The sequence below is a fragment of the Stigmatopora nigra genome, chromosome 23 (genome assembly GCF_051989575.1).
Source record: "Stigmatopora nigra isolate UIUO_SnigA chromosome 23, RoL_Snig_1.1, whole genome shotgun sequence".
Classification (NCBI taxonomy): Eukaryota; Metazoa; Chordata; class Actinopteri; order Syngnathiformes; family Syngnathidae; genus Stigmatopora; species Stigmatopora nigra.
The window spans coordinates 5,423,555-5,446,140 of record NC_135530.1 but is presented as its reverse complement, the minus strand read 5'-3'; the positions used below and the strand labels follow the sequence as shown (position 1 = coordinate 5,446,140).

Here is a 22,586-nt window from a genome sequence, read left to right as displayed (position 1 = left end):
CAAAATGACAGAAAGGGTAGAGGGTTATTATTATATTAGATCTTTTTCTTGTAGTTTTCTTGAAATAATACAACAATAACAACATGGAAAGGACTGACAGCTATTGAATGAATGTCTCAGTAACATGTGCGTGTGAAATTGAACCGAGACGCAAGTGAATACAGGAAATTGCAGGGATTTGCCTTCAGATTAAAAGGATGAAATCACAAATACAGCAAATAATAGACAAATTACCGTATTTTCACGACGATAAGGCGCGCTTAAAAGTCTTAAATTTTCTCCAAAATAGACAGTGTGCCTTATAATCCAGTGGGTCTTATATATGGAAAAAACAGAAAACCAAAAACGAAAAACCACCACTGTCTGATATTAAAAAAACACAAACGCCTGAACTGAAACAATACTGTTAAATATGCAGATTAACTGACTGTGTGAATTGAAAATGAGCATTGCCAATGTATCGTTTCCAAACCAGATGCTCTTATTTTCAAGGCTGTTGCAGGAAAAGACTGTACATGCGCAAGTTTGACAGCCGGAGGGGGGACAAGGGATAGAGGAAGGTGGGAGGAGAGAGAGAGGGATAGAGATGGAGCAAGGGGAGGGAGAGAGATGAGCAGCAGGGACACAACAACCTGCTGGAGGACTCACATGGTCCTGTCATAGCTGAGGACAACCCTTATAAAACTAGCCGTTTTCACCTCTAATTCTTCAGTTTTTTTGTTTTTTTTAAATCAGATTCTCACACCCACCCTTCCTTTTTGGCGTTTATAGTCGCCATGGCTCGGGAGAATGGAGACACCGGCGGGGGAGAGACGTGGAAGAAGCAAGTCGACGACATCAAGAAGATGTTCGATTTGAAGGAAGTCCTCGGGACGTGAGTAAATGCAACTTTGACTGTCCTTGACGTTCCTTGGGCGTCTTACAAAGTGACTTTGCAGTGACATCATTGTACTTTAGCGTTGGAGCGTCAAATATTCTCATTAGGGATAATGGTTTGCATCTACTGAGGCTTGACAGGTGCTATTATTCACTGTCAGTTCATTCAAAAGCGGAGTTTGTTTGTGTTGATCTATTCGTTCATTGGTTGCCATTCAAGCGATAGACATCCGTGATATTAAGATGTTTGGATTCATACATGCATGCATCATTGAGTGAGGGGGTGTATTGTGAGGTAAACAGGAATTTTTGCCTTTTAGTGGATGAGAAGTCAGATTTTGGGAATATTCTGGTTGTTGACTGCAATGGTTTGAGCAGTTTCTTCTTATGGTTTTTTTTCTTCTTCGGATTGGACGACACCCCAGGGGACTCAATGTAGATTGGGATTAGCAGGGAAGGGATTTAGATAGACTTGGAAGCAAATTGGGGACGAAGGTGTGGGTTGATAGCGCAATGAGCTTTGAGTTGGTTTTCTTTTTTGTCAAAATAATTATAACTGGAAACTAGATTTAAATGTATGGTTGGCTAGATGCGGATTGGATCAGGGTTTTGTTGATGTGTGTTGTTGTTAAGGTTGCAGTTGTTACAGGTTCCATCTATACCAGTTTGCATAAAATAATAATAATTAAAAAAGAATATATATATATATATATATATATATATATATATATATATATATATATATATATATATATATATATATATATATATATATATATATATATTTACACACATATATATATATATATATATATATATATATATATATATATATATATATATATATATATATATATATATATATATATATATATATATATATATATATATATTTACACATATATATATATATATATATATATATATATATATATATATATATATATATATATATATATATATATATATATATATATATATATATATATATATATATATATATATATATATATATATATATATATATATATATATATATATATATATATTACATATATATATATATACATATAATTTTTTAATGTATAAAAAAAATCAAGATTGTGAATGGGGAAGCCTCCAGTTTGCCAAAAATAAATAAATTAAGAACTCAAAATTGGATATGGGGGCAAAAAATGCCCAGCCCTTGTGTACTTTTTGTTAAATTGATTCATTTTGGATTTGTGTTTGACTATTCAAAAATAATATACTACCCTGTCTATTTTGGAGAAAATTTAAGACTTTTAAGTGCGCCTTATAGTCGTGAAAATACGGTATTAGTAAATATGTAATATCCTCCCAAAAAAAATCATAATGTGGGACCTCGTCTGCATTTTAGTGGTTTCTTTTGAGTAATGTGTATGCACTAGACTTTTTGGGCATCATCTTACCCTGGTGTCGCTTTGTTGTTCACGCCTTAATAATTAATAACTTGTATTTTTTGTAGACAACTCATAGACAGGTTTTTTTTAAACGTTAAAACGGACCAATGTTTGAAAAGGAAAGGAATGAAAGATGTTCTCGAAAAAGACAAAGTGTATAACGGTGCACTGGTGTCATATGCTATAGCCCTGGTGGTGATGCATTGTGGGAATGTTGCCGTGGCGCCCTGGGCTTGCTGTCCTTAATTGATGCTCTAATTCCCCGCTTCTGGCTCACTTTTCTCCACTTTTGGGACTTCAGAATCCTTTTTGTGTTTAGAGACACCACAACATTTAGCTTATTGACAGCGACAGACATTAAATGGTTTATAAAGTGGATATTTATAGTTATTGATGGTGGCCAGTGAGTTCAACAGATTTCTAAATTTTATGTTAGTATTTGTTTGCCTGCGTTACCGTGCTAAAGACACCGTCCGTCATCTGTACTTGTTTAGTTGGCAGAAAACACCAACAGGCTAGATGTGGTAAATGTGGTATATCCTCCCCCAAAAAGTACTACCATATTTTCAAATTTTAAAAGTCTTAAAATTTCTCCAAGATACACAGCGCGCCTTATAATCCAGTGCGCCTTATATATGAAAAAAACTGAAAACCAAAAACCACCACTGCCGGATATTAAAAAACACAAACGCTTGAACTGAAACAATACTGTTAAATATGGAGATGCCATATTAGTTTACAAAATCTTCCATCATATAGCTCCTCCCCCACTGCAAGATTCTATACAAAAACATCCAAAACATCAACAATGGCTGGCTCTAGAGGTGACTGTGTAGTGAGTGCTTCATACCTGGAAGTCAATACCAATTACCATATTCTCACCACTATAAGGCGCACTTAAAAGTCTTAAATTTTCTCCAAAATAGACAGTGCGCCTTATAATACAGTGCGCCTTATATATGGAAAAAATGTCATTCATTGAGGGTGCGCCTTATAATGCGGTGCACCTTCTAGTCGTGAAAATACGGTATATTGTCAAATAAAAAAAAGCCAGTCTTTTTTTCTCTATAAACGTCCTTGAAATAACATTGAAATGATTTCTCCCTGTTAGATTGACTCTATTCCTACCATTGCTCCATCTCAATTTTGTGGCATTTATTTGTGTTTAATCACGGAGGTTTCCATGGTAACACCTTAGCCGCCCTTCTCACCCCGTTATGAATGATCATTGCTTTTAATTCGAGCTGCGTAGTTTCCCGCCTGGCCGACACACGCTTTGTCTTGTGGACAGGCAATTTGAACTAGAATGTAACCCATACCTTGAAGAATTTTACAGCACCCTCATATAATGATCCTGTAAAAAAAGTATGAAAAACAGGACATATTTGCGTCATAGCCACTTTGCCTGTAATATGGAATCACTTCCAAATTCCTATTTATCCTTTCATTTTCTATTCTACTTAAGCTCACCAGGGTTGCGGGGGTGCTGGAGCCTATCCCAGACAACTATTGGCAGCAGGCAGGTGTCAGGGCAGCCAATCTCAGGGCAGATAACCAATAATATTCCTACCTTGGGTCAATTTAGAGTCTTCAACTAATGAATGGACATAATTTCAAATGGATGAAAAACAAATACAAACAATATTTTCATTAATAACAAACAAAAAAGCTAGAGATATTCAGTTTTTACTCATATTTGAATAAAATAAATAATGCAGGTCTCAGTCAAAATGAGATATTGGCAAACATCCACTTTAAATGTCAAATGCAATGCAGATAAAAATGTTGTAATATTTGTAGTGCATTTTTACGGCAAATATATTAAACCCTTCTTAGTCCATATTGGATAACTTTATTCATCCCATATTCGGGAAATTCCATCGTCACAGTAGCAAGAGGGTGAGACTGCAGAAATAGGAAAGGCATTTTAGACATAAATAGATAGTTAATTAAGTAAGTTAATAAATAAATACATGAATAAATAACCGTGTTGCTGAAATATCTTTCTATATATATTTCTATATATATATCTATATATATATATATATATATATATATATATATATATATATATATATATATATATATATATATATATATATATATATATATATATATATATATATATATATATATATATATATATATATATATATATATATATATATATATATATATATATATATATATATATATATATATATATATATATATATATATATATATATATATATATATATATATATATATATATATATATATATATATATATATATATATATATATATATATATATACATGTACACATACATGCACATATGTACATATGCATATACATGTACATATGTACATGCACATATGTACATATACATGCACATATATACATATACATGCACATATATACATATACATGCACATATCTACATATACATACACATATATACATATACATGCACATATATACATATACAGGCACATATATACATATACATGCACATATATACATATACATGCACATATATACATATACATGCACATATCTACATATACATGCACATATCTACATATACATGGACATATATACATATACATGGACATATATACATATACATGCACATATATACATATACATGCACATATATACATATACGTGCACATATATACATATACATGCACATATATACATATACATGCACATATATACATATACATGCACATATATACATACACATATTCATACACGTATACATGCACATATATGCATACACATACATATACATGCACATATATACATACACATAGATATACTTGCATGCATACGGTAGGTCCTAACACATCGCCATATTTTTCTTAAAGGGCCTGACAGCTGATGGGATTGACAAAGTAACCAATGATTATTGAAAATATTTTGTCACAGTCCGCTTAGAAAATCCATCCTTATCCTTCCATTGGTATTTCCATGCTACTAAATGTAAACAGAAGGAACATCTCCTTCCATTCAGAGTTGGGGGTCTTTGTTGCCATGGCAAAAATTCATACGTGAGACTGCGTTAGGGTATGTGTGACATGCGTGCGCCAACGCAGACAATGAGCGCTGCCCGCTGTTCTTTCACATGCTCGCTGTCCTTTTTTCATCAATGAAATGTGGCGCCGTGATCTAGTAGCTTTCAAAAAGATTCAATCCATCTTTTGTTTCGTTTTCTGACACTTGCTCTTGTATTGATTATCTCTTCGGTCTACTGGGCCTTTTGGCGTCATGCATGCCAGCTTGTTTTTCTGTTAATGTTTAATTTTGTCCCACAGCACGCACGTTCCATCTGCCGCCCCGTATGGGCCAATTACGTACTTTGAGAGCGATTCGGTGCCAAAATTGCAGTTTAGCTTCATAATTGCACCAAATTTTGAGGCAGCATTGGCTTATTCTTCCTTCCCTCCCATTGGACTGAATGCAAGGACTATAATTGGCTCTTAATTGCTGCTATGGTGTCTTCTATTTAGGCCTATGGGATGTGCCATTGTAACTACTATGTTACACAAAAAGGATAAAGCACATTAGGGGGCTATTAAAGCTCTTCTCCTAATTTTGGTGTTCATGTATCATATTTTCTGGCATATTAGCCACTGCCAAGTTATTCTATTTATTTAAAGTGGTTGAATTTTTCAATTTCTCTGATTGACAGTTTCTAACTGCATATTCAGGGTTTTAATTGAGTGCAAATGTGTTGGTTTGAAGAGAAAATCTTAAGAAAAATCATTGCACGTGGTAAGTAAGTGAGTTTTTTCCACATTTTATGCAAGATATGGTTATTTTTTTCATGAATTTCATTCAATTTGTCTTGTGTTATGGCACTCTGTCCTTGTCACTTGGCAATTTCATGCATGTCAAGTCAAATTTGTGCACATATAAGCTGTACTTTCGATTCAATTACCATTTTCTTTGTGACAAATACGACAAATATGCAAGAAAATACAGTATGTGTCTTTTTAATAGAATCTGGGCCCATTGCACCTCACCTCCTTGTTGCCATAGTGATCATAGGAAGCATTTTTTACATTTATTTTTTAACAAGTGGGTGACAACCCCCCAGAAAATCCTTCAAGTCAGAATCCAAACAATGTTTGCATTGTTGCCACATTAAATCAAAGGAAAGCTCACGGCCGTGCCGCATTATCTCCATCCGTGCCCTCTTTCTTTTCCATTATTTTATAAACAGAAACTACTCCTCAACTCATTTCAAATGAGAAGCACTGATGTCTCTTACGTTAAATGTGTCACTATCACCTCGTCCTTCTATTTGAGTCCCTTCCCTGGCCAGCCCCACAGAGCCAAATGTATTCACCGCCATTGGCGCCCATAAACGTCCAATGCATTTGGGCCAGCTAAAATGTAATTTGTACATCCCTTGTCTAGCTTTACTTTCATGTAAATGTGGGCTAGCATCTCCAATGTGCCGTTACCGCACGACCGCTCCGTCCCACATGCTTGTTTTGTCTAGATTTGACGTCATTGGAAACCACAACAACCATTATCAGAGCAGGCAGGTGTTTTGTGCATGTGTGTGTGTGTGTGTGTGTGTGTGTATATGTTTGTGTGTGTGTGTGTGTGTGTATACAGTTGACGGACAGTCCCAATCCGAGCCCTATTACCACGGGCAACTGGCACCATCATCACTTGTCAGGGTAGCGAATGTAGTAAGCGTGAGGTGAGAGGAAAAGAAGAAGCGTGTGAAAAACACAGAGTGGGAAACCTTCTGTTTTTCTGATCTGCTATTGTGTATCATTCCAATATTCTACTGTGATTTTTTATTTTTTTTCAGGAAACCGAGCCCGTATTCTTTTTTTGACTGTCAATTATTGTTTTTCAACATTTGATTGGCTGTTCTTAGACTCTGGGTTATACATTTTAGCTATCATTTTGCCTTGGAACTTAAAAATATATGCACCGTACATATTATGTAACTTGTGTTTTGGAAAGCAAAAGCTTGTGTGTAAATATATTAAATCATTTAAGATGTGACTACTGTATTTTGCGGACTATACGTTGTAGTTTTAGTTGTAGTTTTTGTTGTAGTTTTTGTGGTAGTTTTTGTTGTAGTTTTGTTGTAGTTTTTGTTGTAGTTTTTGTTGTAGTTTTTGTTGTCGTTATTGTTGTAGTTTTCGTTGTAGTTTTTGTGGTAGTTTTTGTGGTAGTTTTTGTGGTATTTTTTGTGGTAGTTTTTGTGGTAGTTTTTGTGGCAGTTTTTGTCGCAGTTTTTGTTGTGGTTTAGTTGCGTGGTGAGATTTCTATGTGAAATTATTCACACATTACTATATAATTTATTATGTTATATTCAGCCTTCAAGATGATGCCTGAATATTTTCAAACAAAATCTCCCCAAAATGCAATTTACACTCCAATGAGATTTATATGTTTTTTTTCCCCACTCTTCATTGTGCATTTTTTTTGGCTAGTGCGAATGAATGCCATTTTCAGTCCAAAAAATCCAGTATTTAGGTTTTTCGTTTACTGCAGTCGCTGCTATCATTGGATATCGGATTGGACGTCTCTTATTGTAAAGGACAGCGAAACATACACTGCCAGCACTTCCATTTTATTTGAGTTAATTAAAATTCCCAGTCGTAGCAACCATATTTGAATTCAGTCCGTCGACCATATACGGGAACTGACGATAGTCGTGAATATTGAAGCAGTTTTAAGGACCCACTTAGTAAGGTAGCAAATTGCAGACGCTAAATTTTGTCGGTTCCAGCGAATGATCTTACAATGGGCTCATCTTCATTCATCACGTTGCTTGTTTTCTTGCGACCGCGCAGACTCCCCAGAACATGCATTAGCACCCAACCAAATTTGAATTTTCTCTCATTTGCCGTTATTAAATGTGTCGCGGATATTTCAACTTGCCGTCAGTGGAAGAATGCCTCCAGCAAATCGGCAATTATAAGATGTAGATTTGTTCGCTTTGTTCTCCCTGGGCTCTTTGACAAAATTTGGAGAGAGTAACTATGGCTATGCCATTTTTTTCTTTCCTGACAAAAACTGTCTGTGTGAAGGAAATGGTGTCAAACTGCAAAAACACGAATCGACCGTGGTAAATCGTTGGCCTTCTTATTTAAGTGACACATGCTCAAATCTGACTTCAGATCTCTTTTATTTTTCAGAGGAGCCTTTTCCGAGGTGGTCCTGGCCCAGGAGAAGCTAACGGGTCGGATGTTTGCGGTGAAATGCATCCCAAAAAAGGCCCTGAAGGGGAAAGAGAGCAGCATCGAGAACGAGATCGCCGTGCTGAGGAGGTGAGAGAACACACGCCAATGCTTCAATGTTAAAAGTCAGAATGACATTCCTTACTTATCACTCCAAGCGGGAATGGATTCAGGATCTGCAGACATCAACTTTTGGTGTCATTAGGTCAGTGTATAAAAAAAAATAGATTTATATAGGTGACATAGTTTTAAATGAAAAGATTTTCAGATGTGGAGATTTTTTCAATGCAAAAAGTGGTTGGAAAATACTGCACTATACTGTTATGCAGTGGTCTGTTGGGGTTTCTGGAACACAGAGAGGGACGGGAACAGACTTAGTAAGCTGTTCAGGAGGACCAGCTCTGTTCTGGGCTGTCCTTTGGACTCTGTAGAGGAAGAGGGAGAACGGAGGATGCTGACTAGGATGATGTCCATCATGAACAGCACCTCCCACCCCCTGCATGAGTCTGTGGAGTCCCTCCGAAGCTCTTTCAGCAATAGACAGCTGCACCTTCATTGCAGGAAGGGGCGCTTCCGCACATCCTTCCTCCCATCAACTGTCAGTCTCTTTAACAAAAAAATGGCTGTGTTAAGACCTACCATATGCATGCATGTACATCTATGTGTATGTATGTGTATATATATACTTATATATTTTTCAGCAACACACTTATTTACTTATATTTTATTCATGTATTTATTTATTAACTTACTTATTACCTATCTATTTATGTCTAAAATGCCTTTCCTATTTCTGCATCCTCACCCATTTGCTACCGTGACAATGAAATTTCCCGAATAAGGGATGGATAAAGTGATCCAATCCAATTCAATGTCATATCCCTATAATTGTATGAAGGATAATGCTTCTCTGGAGTGAAACTGAAGCATCCGCAAGGGCTCTTCTCCAAGTTGTTTTCCCTCAGGATCACCCCAAAGCACTCACTAAATACACCACACGCATTATCTGGTACTATCCGGTACTCGTCTTGTACACCCATTATTTTTCTTCCGTCCTTACCTGGGTGTCATCTAGCGGGAATGCCCGCCAAAGCGAGCCAAGGGGAATTACCGGCGCTCTCGGAGCAAGAGATGATTAACCCACATGCCCGCACTAAATCAGTTGCGTCTGAGGTATTAGGATAAGGCATGCGCACACTTGCATAAAGCGCCCGCTCTCCTCTGTGTTGTAACCGCCGCCAAATCAAGTGACAAAGATGAACCGGATGGGAAAATAAAGGGTGTGGAAAGAGGATGCCAATCAGGCCACTCCAAATCTATTCATGGAACAGAATGCTAATGAGAAATAATATTGCCCCATGAAAACTGTGGCTCATTTCGTTGTTTTAATAGTGATGAAATTGTCATTGCAGGATCAAGCATGAAAATATCGTGGCGCTGGAGGACATCTACGAGAGTCCAGATCACCTTTACCTTATTATGCAACTGTGAGTTGAATTTATTTTTGTAAATATTGGGAGTGGATCACCCACAAAAGTGCCCTACTCACCTCTTCCAGAGGTTTACGTAAGAGGAAGCGCTGGTCTGGGACTTCGTTCGGTGGAAGTCCTGGTGGCGGATTACATGACTGTGGTGGTATTTGCACCTTCATGGCAACAGATTAGTGTTTGGGTTTTTTTGATACCCAAGACAATAAGATCAAATCAGAAGAGTTGTATATTGATCCATGAAGTTAATGGGAGTTTTTCTCAGTGAGAACTAAGGACACTTTAGACCACCGGTGTCAAAGTGGCGGCCTGGGAGCCAAATCTGGCCCGCCACATCATTTTGTGTGGCCCGGGAAAGTAAATGATGAGTGCCAACTTTCTGTTTTAGGATCAATTTAAAATGAAGAGTATATATGTATATGAAATTTCCTGATTTTCCCCTTTTAAATTAATAATTGTAATTTTTTAATCAATTTTTCTGTGATTTTAGTTCAAAAATCATTTTGTAAAATCTAAAAATATATTTAAAAAAAGCTAAAATAAATTTTTTTTTAGATCTATAAAAAAACGGAATATTCAGGGGTTTTAATCCAGTTCTTTTAATCCATTTATAAAAAAACTATAAAAAGTATAGATGTATATTAACTTTCCTGATTTCCCCCCTTTGAAATCAATAATTATCATTTTTTCATCAATTTTTCTGTGTTTTTAGTTCAAAAATCATTTTATAAAATCTAAAAATATATTTAAAAGAAGCTAAAATAAACATTGTTTTAGATTTATAAAAAACGGAATATTCAGGGTTTTTAATCTAGTTCATTTAATCCCTTTTTTTTTTTTAATCTAAATATTATATCAAAAATGGTGTGGTTACGACATACTTCCCGAACCAAACCCAATTGAGTTAGTCCAAATCCTTTTTGATATGGCCTTTTGAGCTGCAAGCTGCACTCCGCTACATATTTCTTTGCGCCTTTGTGTTGTAGTTTGAGACTGAAAACAAATTTACATATACACCAAGTTTACCAAAGTGCATTCATTCTCTCAGTTCAATTTTTGATCAAGTCGTAGGCATAACGTCACTTAAGTCGCCCGACTTGTTTGAAATATACTGTTCCCCCGAGATATCAACTACGGCCGAGAACGAGCAGTCGTATGGCGGCGTAGCAGATCAATGCGAGCGTGTCGACGTTTGCTTTCGTTCCCCACTCATATTATGTAAGCGTGGGGACACCGTGGGGAAGGCGCCGAAAAGAAAAATCCATGCCATGGAGTGCCGTGAGACTCATTGTGTTTTAATGTGACAAGTGATATTGTAAAAGAGTCCTTTAAAAATGCAGTTTCAAATTTTGTTGAGAAAATTGGCGGCCCATCTTGAAAGAGCATCTATTATGTTTTATCTCCTGTCTTTATTGTTTTTTGTTACCGTATATTCACAACTATAAGGTGCACCGCATTATAAGGCGCACCCTCAATGAATGACATTTTTCAATATATAAGGCGCACTGTATTATAAGGCGCACTGTCTATTTTGGAGAAAATGTAAGACTTTTACGTGCGCCTTATAGTCGTGAAAATACAGTAATTGCTATTGACTTCCATGTATGAAGCACTCACTACACAGTCACCTCGAGAGCCAGCCATTGTTGATGTTTTGGATTTTTTTGTATAAAATCTTGCAGGGGAGGAGCTATATGATGGAGGATTTTGTAAACTAAGATGGCATCTGCATATTTAACAGTATTGTTTCAGTTCAGGCGTTAGTGTTTTTTTTTTTTAATATCCGACAATGGTGGTTTTTCGTTTTTGGTTTTCTGTATTTTTCCATATATAAGGCGCACTGGATTATAAAGCACACTGCATTATAAGGTCTATTTTGGAGATAATTTAAGACTTTTTAGTGCGCCTTATAGTCGTGAAAATACGGTACTTTTAGAATGGACAGCAATTGACTCTTTGGCTGTCATTGACTGTGTTTTTTTTATTTGATTGATTTTATCTTTTTGAGAAGTCAAATCTAAAAATGACAGCACATTATTCCCGTTTAATGAGGTTGTAGTACTCCAGCATGGGGCGCCACCTTCCTTCACAGCAGATCCTGACTGTGCCAATACTATAATCAAGCCTCTTTGTTTACAACCTAATAAATACTTTGCCAATGCATTCATATGCTTTAAAACAGGGGTCGAGAATATTTTTGATGAAGAGAGCCATAAACAATTCATATTTTCAAACATTATTCCTTGAGAGAGCCATACTCAGAATTTAAAAGTAAAAATACATGAAAATGTGAGCATTTATTATTCATTTCACCACTTTGAAAGTAAAGAAAAGTCTGAATTATTTTGAGAACATTATTTCACTGTCACTAATCAATAATTATCAATGAGAGTATGAATGCAGAAGAGTCTAATGTAGAAAAATCTGATTTTAAAAAGGCAGAGAGCCATATACACCCATCAAAAGAGCCACATATGGCTCTCGAGCCATAGGTTCCCTACCCCTGCTTTAAAATAACGTTAACATATGAAAACTGATCATGTTTTGACTGCGCAGGGTGTCTGGTGGCGAGCTCTTTGACAGAATCGTGGAAAAAGGTTTTTACACTGAGAAAGATGCCAGCGCGCTCATCCGGCAAGTTCTGGATGCTGTCAACTATCTGCACAATATGGGCATCGTGCATCGAGACCTCAAGGTAACGCAAGCTATTAGTAGTATAGTCACTAAAGCTCATACAAATAAGGTCTTTAATAGTTGCAAGTATACAATGGTCATTAGGGGACTCGTTATTTTTATTGATTACAAACATGATCAATATCTTTTCATGGAAGACTACCACAGTTAAAAAATACTGTAGTACTTTTTTTATTAAATGAAGTAAAAGTGTATTGGAATGTTGTTATATTTTGTCTATAATCATCACCATTTTACGTGTCAAAGTGGCGGCCCGGGGGCCAAATCTGGCCCACCGCATCATTTTGTGTGGCCCGGGAAAGTAAATGATGAGTGCCGACTTTCTATTTAAGGATCAAATTAAAATGAAGAGTATAGATATATATTAAATTTCCTGATTTTCCCCCTATTAAATCGATAATTGTCATTTTTTAATCATTTTTTTCTGTTTTTAGTTCAAAAAATATTTTGTAAAATCTAAAAATATATTTAAAGAAAAGCTAAAATACACATTGTTTTAGAACTATAAAAAACGGAATATTCAGGGCTTTTAATCCAGTTCTTTTAATTCATTTATATTTAAAAAAATCTAAATATTATATCTAAAATGGTCCGTTCTTGGTCAAAGTGGCGGCCCAGGGGCCGAGTCTGACACCCTTGACCATTTACTCCATTATAGTTTGATAAATGAATAAATTTGGATTTGGTCTTATTTGTAGTATAACAATGTCCTGTAAAAAAAACCCAAAATGTATTATTTCCATTTCTATTTCAATTCAATATAAAATTCTCCAACAAGCATCTTCTTCATCTGTCTTTTTTTCCCTTTAGCCAGAGAACCTGTTGTATTTTAATCCCCAAGGTGGTTCAAAGATCATGATCAGCGACTTTGGTCTTTCCAAGATGGAGGGTTGTGGTAACGTCATGTCTACAGCCTGCGGCACACCAGGATATGTCGGTTCGTGATTCTTTTTTTTTTTTATTGTCATTTGCACTCTCAACTCAGTGAGCTTTTATCTTCTGATACACATTTTTTTTTCAAGCAGACATGAATAATTCAATGAGGGCATGCAGCTTTTGTCTGACCCTTTGTGCAGGCCGGGTCATCGTTGTTTATTTAGTGTGCACGCACTCCTCATATTAATCAGCGTCTGCCTGAGCCATCCTCCTCATTCAGTCAACATCAAGTGCGTTTGCATCTGTTGTGACAAGAGACAGATGTTCAACACCGGTTCGCATCAACATAAACATGGGATTGCTCAACACGCAATGGCGAGTTTCTTGCGCAAACAACGATAAACAAGGAGAGCTCATTTTCAACCTAATCCTGCTTTCTAAAATCATCAAAGTCAGATAAACTCAGCACTAGTGTGTGTTTGGTTAACTTCTATTCAAATGCTATGCCTTTTCCCACCTTATATTTAGAACTCCAATAAAAAGACTTACAAAACATTAGTACCGTATTTTCACGACTATAAGGCGCACTGCATTATAAGGCGCACCCTCAATAAATGACATTTTTCCCATATATATGGCGCACTGGATTATAAGGCACACCATCAATGAATGGCACATTTTAATGTTTTCCATATATAAGGCGCACTGGATTATTAGGCGCCATGTCTATTTTGGAGAAAATGTAAGACTTAAGTGCACCTTATAGTCGTGAAAATACAGCATGTTTTTTTTTAGGATTTTTTGTTTTTATTCTGCGTGGAGGCCACTATTGGTTGAAGTACTATTGTTTATTCAATATATTTTTGGGGATTCTAGTTCACACTTGACTGTAGAAGCTAAATACCGTATTTTCCATGTATAAGGCGCACCACATTTTAAGGCGCATCGCATTAAAAGGCGCACCCTCAATGAATGGCACCTTTTTTCAATGTATAAGGCGCACTGGATTATAAGGCGCACTGTCTATTTTGGAGAAAATGTAAGACTTTTAAGTGCGCCTTATAGTCGTGAAAATACGGTAACTGAAATTAAAAATATTTATTGTCCTCCAAATTTTATACAATTATTTACTAAAAGAGCTACAGTTTGACATTAAACACTGCTACTTTGAAATCACTTTCAGGCACTGTCGTACATAAACAAGCAGAATGTTGTTATAAAAAAAGGAGCCTGGCCAGTGATAAAATGTGCCAAAAGATTACTCATTTGATTTTTTTTCTTTTTAGCGCCAGAAGTTCTTGCTCAGAAGCCATACAGCAAAGCAGTGGACTGCTGGTCTATTGGAGTCATCGCGTATATTCTGTAAGTTGTGAAAATTGCATGCGTTTGTCCATTTTCAAAAGTATAGAATAGTGCCATATGATATGATGATCCACTATATATAACCAAAAGTATACCAAACTTTATTTTGACATGTCTACATGCTCAAAAATGGAGCTGCTGTTTTGAGATGCACATTTTTGCAGGTAGATGATGATGTGTAGTACCCAATTGGGTTAAAAATGTCCCTTAGCCAATTGACATCCCCAACCTGTCAGGCTTTTTAACAAAACAAATGGCTGAGTGTTAAGACCTACCGTTTGCATGCATGTACATATATGTGTATGTATGTATATATGTGCTTCTACATATATATGTAAATATGTGGCTATACATATATATTATGCATGTATGTATATATGTACTTTATATGTATGCATGTATATATGTGCTTATTTATGTGTGTATGTATATATGTGCTTATACATATATATTATGCATGTATGTATATATGTACTTATACACCTATGTATATATGTGCTTATACATATATATTATGCATGTGTATATATGTACTAATACATATATATGTATGTATGTATGTATATATGTGCTTATATGTGTGTACATATATATGTGCTTATATGTGTGTATGTATATATGTACTTATACACGTGTATGTATGTATATATGTGCTTAGATGTGTATGTATGTATGTGTGTATATATGTGCTTATGTGTGTATGTATATATGTACTTATACACATATATGTATGTATGTATATATGTGCTTAGATATGTATGTATGTATGTATGTATGTATGTATATATGTGCTTATAAATATATATGCATGGATGTATATATGTACTTATACATATATATTTGTCACTAGATTTAGTCAATATTGTTATATTAGCAAATATATATATAATATTTACAATATAATATTTTTTAGGGTGCAGCACTACTTGAAATAATTCACATTATTGGCAGGGCAGTTTAATTTCAATTCCCCAAAAATCTGTCAGGTGCAATTGATGTCTCATTTTTCACTGAATAATTAAACATGCATTATCGAGCGACGTATCGATATGGTAATTTAAAATACTCCCAATTTTTTTCCATATCGCGTGGCAAATGTTCAGAGTTCAAAAGATCGAGGTCAGCGACGGGTTAGCGTGCTGAAAAGTGTGCGAGACGACAGAGAAGAGAGGAAAAAAAGCCACTCCCCGCTGACAATTTGCACAATTAGTCTGCCGATTTAGACCTTGTTAGCTTTTAGCTGCTGCTCAGGTGGAAAGATCACATCAGGTAATCAGCCATGATAATCACCTGGGATTTGCCGTGCGAGGGCGGTTTTGTGCGTCAGCCAAGTGTCTTAGGTGAAAAAAAATAAAGCAAAATCTGAGGGTGTATTGATGGGGAACGGCATTTTAATGAGTCTTTCAGGGAAATCTCAGAAGTTTGGTAATGAGTCGCAGATGATGTTTTGCTGCATTGGCGTTCATTACCACAGTGGATTCAAGCAATTTGTCTTCCACACTCTAAATTTCCAAGCGAGTTGATGGGGCGAAGCGTCAAATGACTCCGAAAGGAGTGCTGTAAAAAATGATGAAATAGAGTTGACTCACTGCACTGTATTACAGAGAAAAGAAGAAAAAAATGGCCCATCATATGCCATGTAATCATCCTTATGTTGTGAATTGAAGTGAGTTCATTGCTAGATCAAATCAAATCTATTGGAAGTAGGGCTACCAGAAAAGCAACATTTACCGTAACCCTCCAATTTCAAACCAGTTAGAGGTCTGAAAATGGGATTTTATTCATGATTTTGTGAAAAATAAATAAAGGGAGGTGCAAATGATCAATCTCCCCATCGGCAGGTTGTGTGGTTACCCCCCTTTTTACGACGAGAACGACTCCAAGCTGTTCGAACAGATCCTCAGAGCCGATTACGAGTTTGACACGCCGTATTGGGATGACATATCTGACTCCGGTGAGCCTTTCCTCCTTTTTTTTGCAGCACATGGGTTTGCCGTGATATTATTTTATAGCCCTGAATCGATGCGGGAACACGCAGATGGTGTTCGGAACAAGAAATTCCACTAAGAACAATTACTTTGTGTATATCAAATTACAAAAATGTGTGTGTGATAGAAATGAATATATATATATATATATATATATATATATATATATATATATATATATATATATATATATATATATATATATATATATATATATATATATATATATATATATGTGTGTATATATATATATATATATATATATATATATATATATATATATATATATATATATATATATATATATATATAGAGAGAGAGAGAGAGAGATATATATATATATATATATATATAGATATATATATATATATATATATATATATATATATATATATATATATATATATATATATATATATATATATATATATATATATATATAGATATATATATATATATATATATATATATATATATATATATATATATATATATATATATATATATATATATATATATATATATATATATATATATATATATATATATATATATATATATATATATATATATATATATATATATATATATGTACATTTTATATATGTAGTACATGTACATGTATAAAATGTGTATATACATGTACATATATACACATTTTATACATGTACATACATACACATTGTGTACATGTACATACATACACATTGTATACATGTACATATATACACATTTTATACATGTACATATATACACATTTTATACATGTACATGTATATATACACATTTTATACATGTACATGTATATATACACATTTTATACATGCACATGTACATATATACACATTTTATACATGTACATGTATACACATTTTATACATGTACATGTATACACATTTTATACATGTACATGTATACACATTTTATACATGTACATGTATATATATATATATACACATTTTATATATGTACATGTAAATGTACATGCATATATATACACACATTTTATACATGCAGTACATTACATGTACATATATACACATTTTATACATGTAGTACATTACATGTACATATATACACATTTTATACATGTAGTACATTACATGTACATATATACACATTTTATACATGCAGTACATTACATGTACATTGTTACACATTTTATACATGTAGTACATTACATGTACATATATACACATTTTATACATGTAGTACATTGCATGTACATGTGTAAAATGTGTATATGTATATACACACACCAAATAATTTGTATTTTTTATTTTTAGGTCTACAAACAAGTGTGAAAAAACACCCATTGATTGGATGATAAATTGACATAACATGATGGTTACACAGTAAATATTGTTTTCCAGCAAAGGATTTCATCAGCAATCTGATGGAAAAAGATCCAACCAAGCGCTTCACCTGCGACCAGGCCCTACGACACCCCTGGTGAGCTTTGCACTCACTCTTACATCAAATTGATGGCCGTTTTCATTCCATTTCGAATTTCGCAAATGGGTGTGTCCTTGTAATTCAGGATCGCCGGGGACACGGCGCTCTGCAAGAACATCCACGAGTCTGTCAGCCGACAAATCAGGAAGAACTTCGCTAAGAGCAAATGGAGGGTAAGATAGTCCCTCGCTTGGTTTCCATTGGTTCCTGCCACTTCACCAATGGCCATATTGTTCCAGCAAGCTTTCAACGCCACAGTAGTGGTTCGCCACATGAGGCGGTTGCAGCTGGGAAGCAGCGCGGCGAGCGCCGTGGACGCCTCCAACACCAGGCCGAGTCCAAAGCCGGCGCCGGGTCAGGACCAGGCGGGGGAAAACCGAATGGTGCCTAGCCAGACTTCGTCCTTTGATAACTTGGCGGCTACACGCAAAGAATGTGAGTAGTACTAGTGATGTCCCTATCCAATACTAAGTATATCAGTATCCGTGCACTATTTTTGGAGTGGTCGCCAGATCGGATCAGATCCAATCGTTCACGTATGTTTTCAGTACTTCCGTGCTCTTAGCTAGGTCCTTGAATCCGCCTTGTTTCAGGCACAAGTACTCCCAAGGCGCCCCGACACCTCTTTGTTTGGACTAAATAAGGCTTTCAAGAGCAAGGCTTATACTTCATTGCCAACAAGTATGAGAATAATAATATGCACATAACTAAAACCGAGAAACACGCTCTTTAATTGCAAGGCCATGCTTATAATTAAGATGCAGGCAGCTGTATAATAAAATGAAATATGAGAAAAATCGGAGAAGTACATTAACACGTAATATTGTAAAAAAAAAGCAATGATTTCCAGGGATCTAAATATGAGGACATCGGATTGGAATGGGAAAAAAACATTGCAAGTCAAGGTTTTTTGCGATAACTCAAAATCAAATACCAGCTGGGTATTTTCACGACTATAAGGCGCACTTAAAAGTCTTAAATTTTCTCCAAAATAGATAGGGCATCTTATAATCTAGTGTGCTTTATATATGGAAAAGAAAATGTGTCATTCATTGACGGTGCGCCTTATAATGCGGTGTGCTTTAGAGTTGTGAAAATACTGTGTTTTTTTTTCTTAGTTTTACCAGTAGATTTTTTGTTAATACAGTGTTACCTCGCTAACCGCGGACTCAGAGCTTCGCAGATTTTTTTGGGAAAAAAAAATACAAATATTACATTGAAACAACATATTTTACAGGTTTTTTTGTTATAATATGAATTTCACTCTCTCTACCTGTATTCTATATGGTGTACTGTATACAGGGGGGTAAAAAATATATATAAAAATAAAAATTAAAAAATTAAAAATAAAAAAAATTAAAAAAAATTAAATTCAAATTAATCCTTTTTGATGGGGAATCCCTACTTCGCGGAAATTCACTTATCCCGGGTGGTCCCAGTCCCCATTAACCGCCATAACCGAGGGAACACTGTACCAGAATGACGATGCTTCAAATGCCATGCATAAATATTGGACCAAAACCCTATCAAACATGACTAATTTTCGGCTCAACAATTTGAGTGTGATTACCTTCCCCCAGGTGTCCCCGCACCAGTCACCCCCTGCAGCCTAGCCTCGGCAGCCGCCTCCCCCACGGCGGGGTCCGAACTGAGTCGACCGCACCCTTCGGCGGTACCCGCCCCAGTTCTGGCGGAGACCAAGTGACGCCAGGTTCCGCCGGAGACCTGTTGGGAGGCCACGGCGCTGTGATTCCTCAATCCTTGCCATTGGAGACATTGGGCGTCCAATCCAACGTTCATTGGCCAACCTTAGTCAAAATGGATTGGACGTCCATTGCCACCAATGAATGGAATGTTTTCATTTTTGGTAACAATGCAGTTTGTGTACTTAGCAGGAGGATTTGTAACCACAAAAAAACCATTATCAAGACCACCAGTCGCCACTACCTCATGCTAATTACCAGCTTTTGATTGGAAAAGCTCCTCCAGGTGATTTCCCGTAATCCTCCGCCGACTTTGTTTTCATTTGATGAGTTGACCTTTTTCTTTTCAGCCCACGTTGCATGTTTTTTTTTGCCATTTAAGAAGTGCTTTTAAAGTACCAGACGACTGTTGAACATTTAAGTTTGTGCTTTCTTCATTTTACGCGTAAGAGCTGCCAATGTTTATCAAACAGGAAGTTAAGATTGTACAGTCGCGTTCATTTCAAACTGCATTTTTGTCTCAAAACAAGCCATGATGTCGCCGCGCATTTCGTCGTGCTCAGGGAAAACCGCAGCTACGCCGCGTGCTGGCGACCCGCCGCTTTAGTTTCATTTTCACTAACAAAGTCGTACACTTTAACGACTTATCATTCCCGCCTCCAAAAACAGACATTTTACTACTTACTACTTCTCGCATTCAAAAAAAACGACAAATATGGATATCGATAATGGCCTTAATTTTTGCGGCACATATCAGTTATTTGAGGCGATCCCTTTATCGTGAATATGTAGCCAAAGATCGGAGTAAAGAATATTTCATGAGTTTGCAAAAAGATAACATTGCTTTAGTAGATTTTGTATGATTTAATATGATAGTTGCCATCATTTTTTTTTCCTAGCGTATTGATCTCCTCTTCCGATAGCGTCGATGCCTAATGTCGAAATATGACGATCTGTCGATTCGAATGGACAAAAAAAGTTTCTTTGTTGGGTTTTGTTCTGGTTTTCAGATGCCGGTGACATGCTTTGTGAGCTTGTATTTGTAAGTATTTATGCACATGTTATTTGAAGCCACTTGCATGGAGGACAAAGTGTATATATATATATATTTGCAAAACCTTCAAAGAGAACCAATGTCGGTCGTCTTGTGTAGCCGCTAGTTATTTTTTAACTGGATGTTGTCTTAGTGAACTGTCTCGATTAAGTGTGTTTTCATGTATCCGTGTGTCAAAATAGTCACTTTGAATCTTCAGATTTCATGATTCTAAAGACAAATAGCGCTTTTCAAGTTTCATGTTTTTTCTCAGAGGAAACCAACCGTCATTAACGAGAAACCTTTATTCGTAAGGGCTGAATCTATCATGAAGAGCCTGTGTGATGTACATATTGAAAAATAGATTGCTATGCATTTTACAAAAAGAACCAGAAAAGTCTAGTCCATGGCATTATTATTATTATTTTTATCTAGAAAAAAAGCTCCATCTTTGTTGACTCATTAAATGTCGTTAATTATGAATATGCACTGCTCTGGGCACGTTTCAATGTTTAAAGATCTTATGTACTAAGATTGTCAATATAAATTTACAAATATTTTGCTCTTTTTGTAAGGACGGAGTGGATGATTGTATCGTCTTTTTTGGAATGTTCTGACCTGGGGGAAGGGGGGGGGGGGGATAAAGCAACATTCCCCCCCTGTTTGACATTTTGACTATGTGGTCAAAGGCTCAGTATTCCCGTACCACTTCAGTGTCAGTGAAGCAACATTTAATGATCTCAGGCCTATGTTTTTTGCCATTTTAAAGGAAGAAATCCAAAAGCTGTGACTCCTATGGAACTGTGTATCATGTCATTGATCGTCTCTAACGTGAAAAACAGGAAAGAATGTATGACTTCAAATGATATATTCGCTTTTATGGATTTCGAAGCCAATTGTTTGTACGAATGAAGTTCTCACGCCGCTTCTCGTCCGTAATTTGCCCGACAACCCCAACCCAAACCCACCCATGCTTCCGACTTTGTGCATTCATGGGGCTTGTATATCAGATGCCTTTGACAATCATGTGCACATATCGAAGTCACCATGTCAGCACAGGCTGGATTGTCTTGTTTCCTGGAATAAATCCTGATTGATCACAAAAACATCTTGAGTTTTTCCACCCGCTGCTTTATTTTTTTACATACCGCTTTGCTATTGGTATCTAATTATGTGTGTGTTTTTATTTATTTGTGTTTCAGTGGCAGACTTGGTGCATGTGGCGATAAGGCAAGAGTTTACCATCATAGAGCGTACCCTATTTTCACGACGAACCCTCAATGAATTAAATTTTCTCCATATATAAGGCGCACTGTATTATAAGGCGCATTGTCTATTTTGGAGAAAATTTAAGACTTAAGTGTGCCTTATAGTCGTGAAAATATGGTAATGGCTATTGACTTTCAGGTATGAAGCACTCACTACACAGTTACCTCTAGAGCCAGCCATTGTTGATCTTTTGGATTTTTTGTGTAAAATCTTGTAGTGGG

General features: G+C 35.8%; 1 protein-coding gene across 1 annotated transcript; it reads left to right on the top strand.

Annotated features, from left to right (window-relative positions):
* The first annotated feature begins 586 nt into the window (after nucleotides 1-586).
* camk1da (calcium/calmodulin-dependent protein kinase 1Da) lies at nucleotides 587-20,458 on the top strand. The gene is made up of 11 exons (XM_077709516.1): nucleotides 587-874; nucleotides 8,457-8,588; nucleotides 9,911-9,985; nucleotides 12,542-12,680; nucleotides 13,490-13,616; nucleotides 14,842-14,917; nucleotides 16,759-16,871; nucleotides 18,279-18,357; nucleotides 18,446-18,533; nucleotides 18,600-18,795; nucleotides 19,941-20,458. The coding sequence occupies exons 1-11, from the start codon at nucleotides 777-779 to the stop codon at nucleotides 20,063-20,065; spliced, it is 1,248 nt and encodes a 415-aa protein (XP_077565642.1). The 5' UTR covers nucleotides 587-776; the 3' UTR covers nucleotides 20,066-20,458.
* Nucleotides 20,459-22,586: the final 2,128 nt, after the last annotated feature.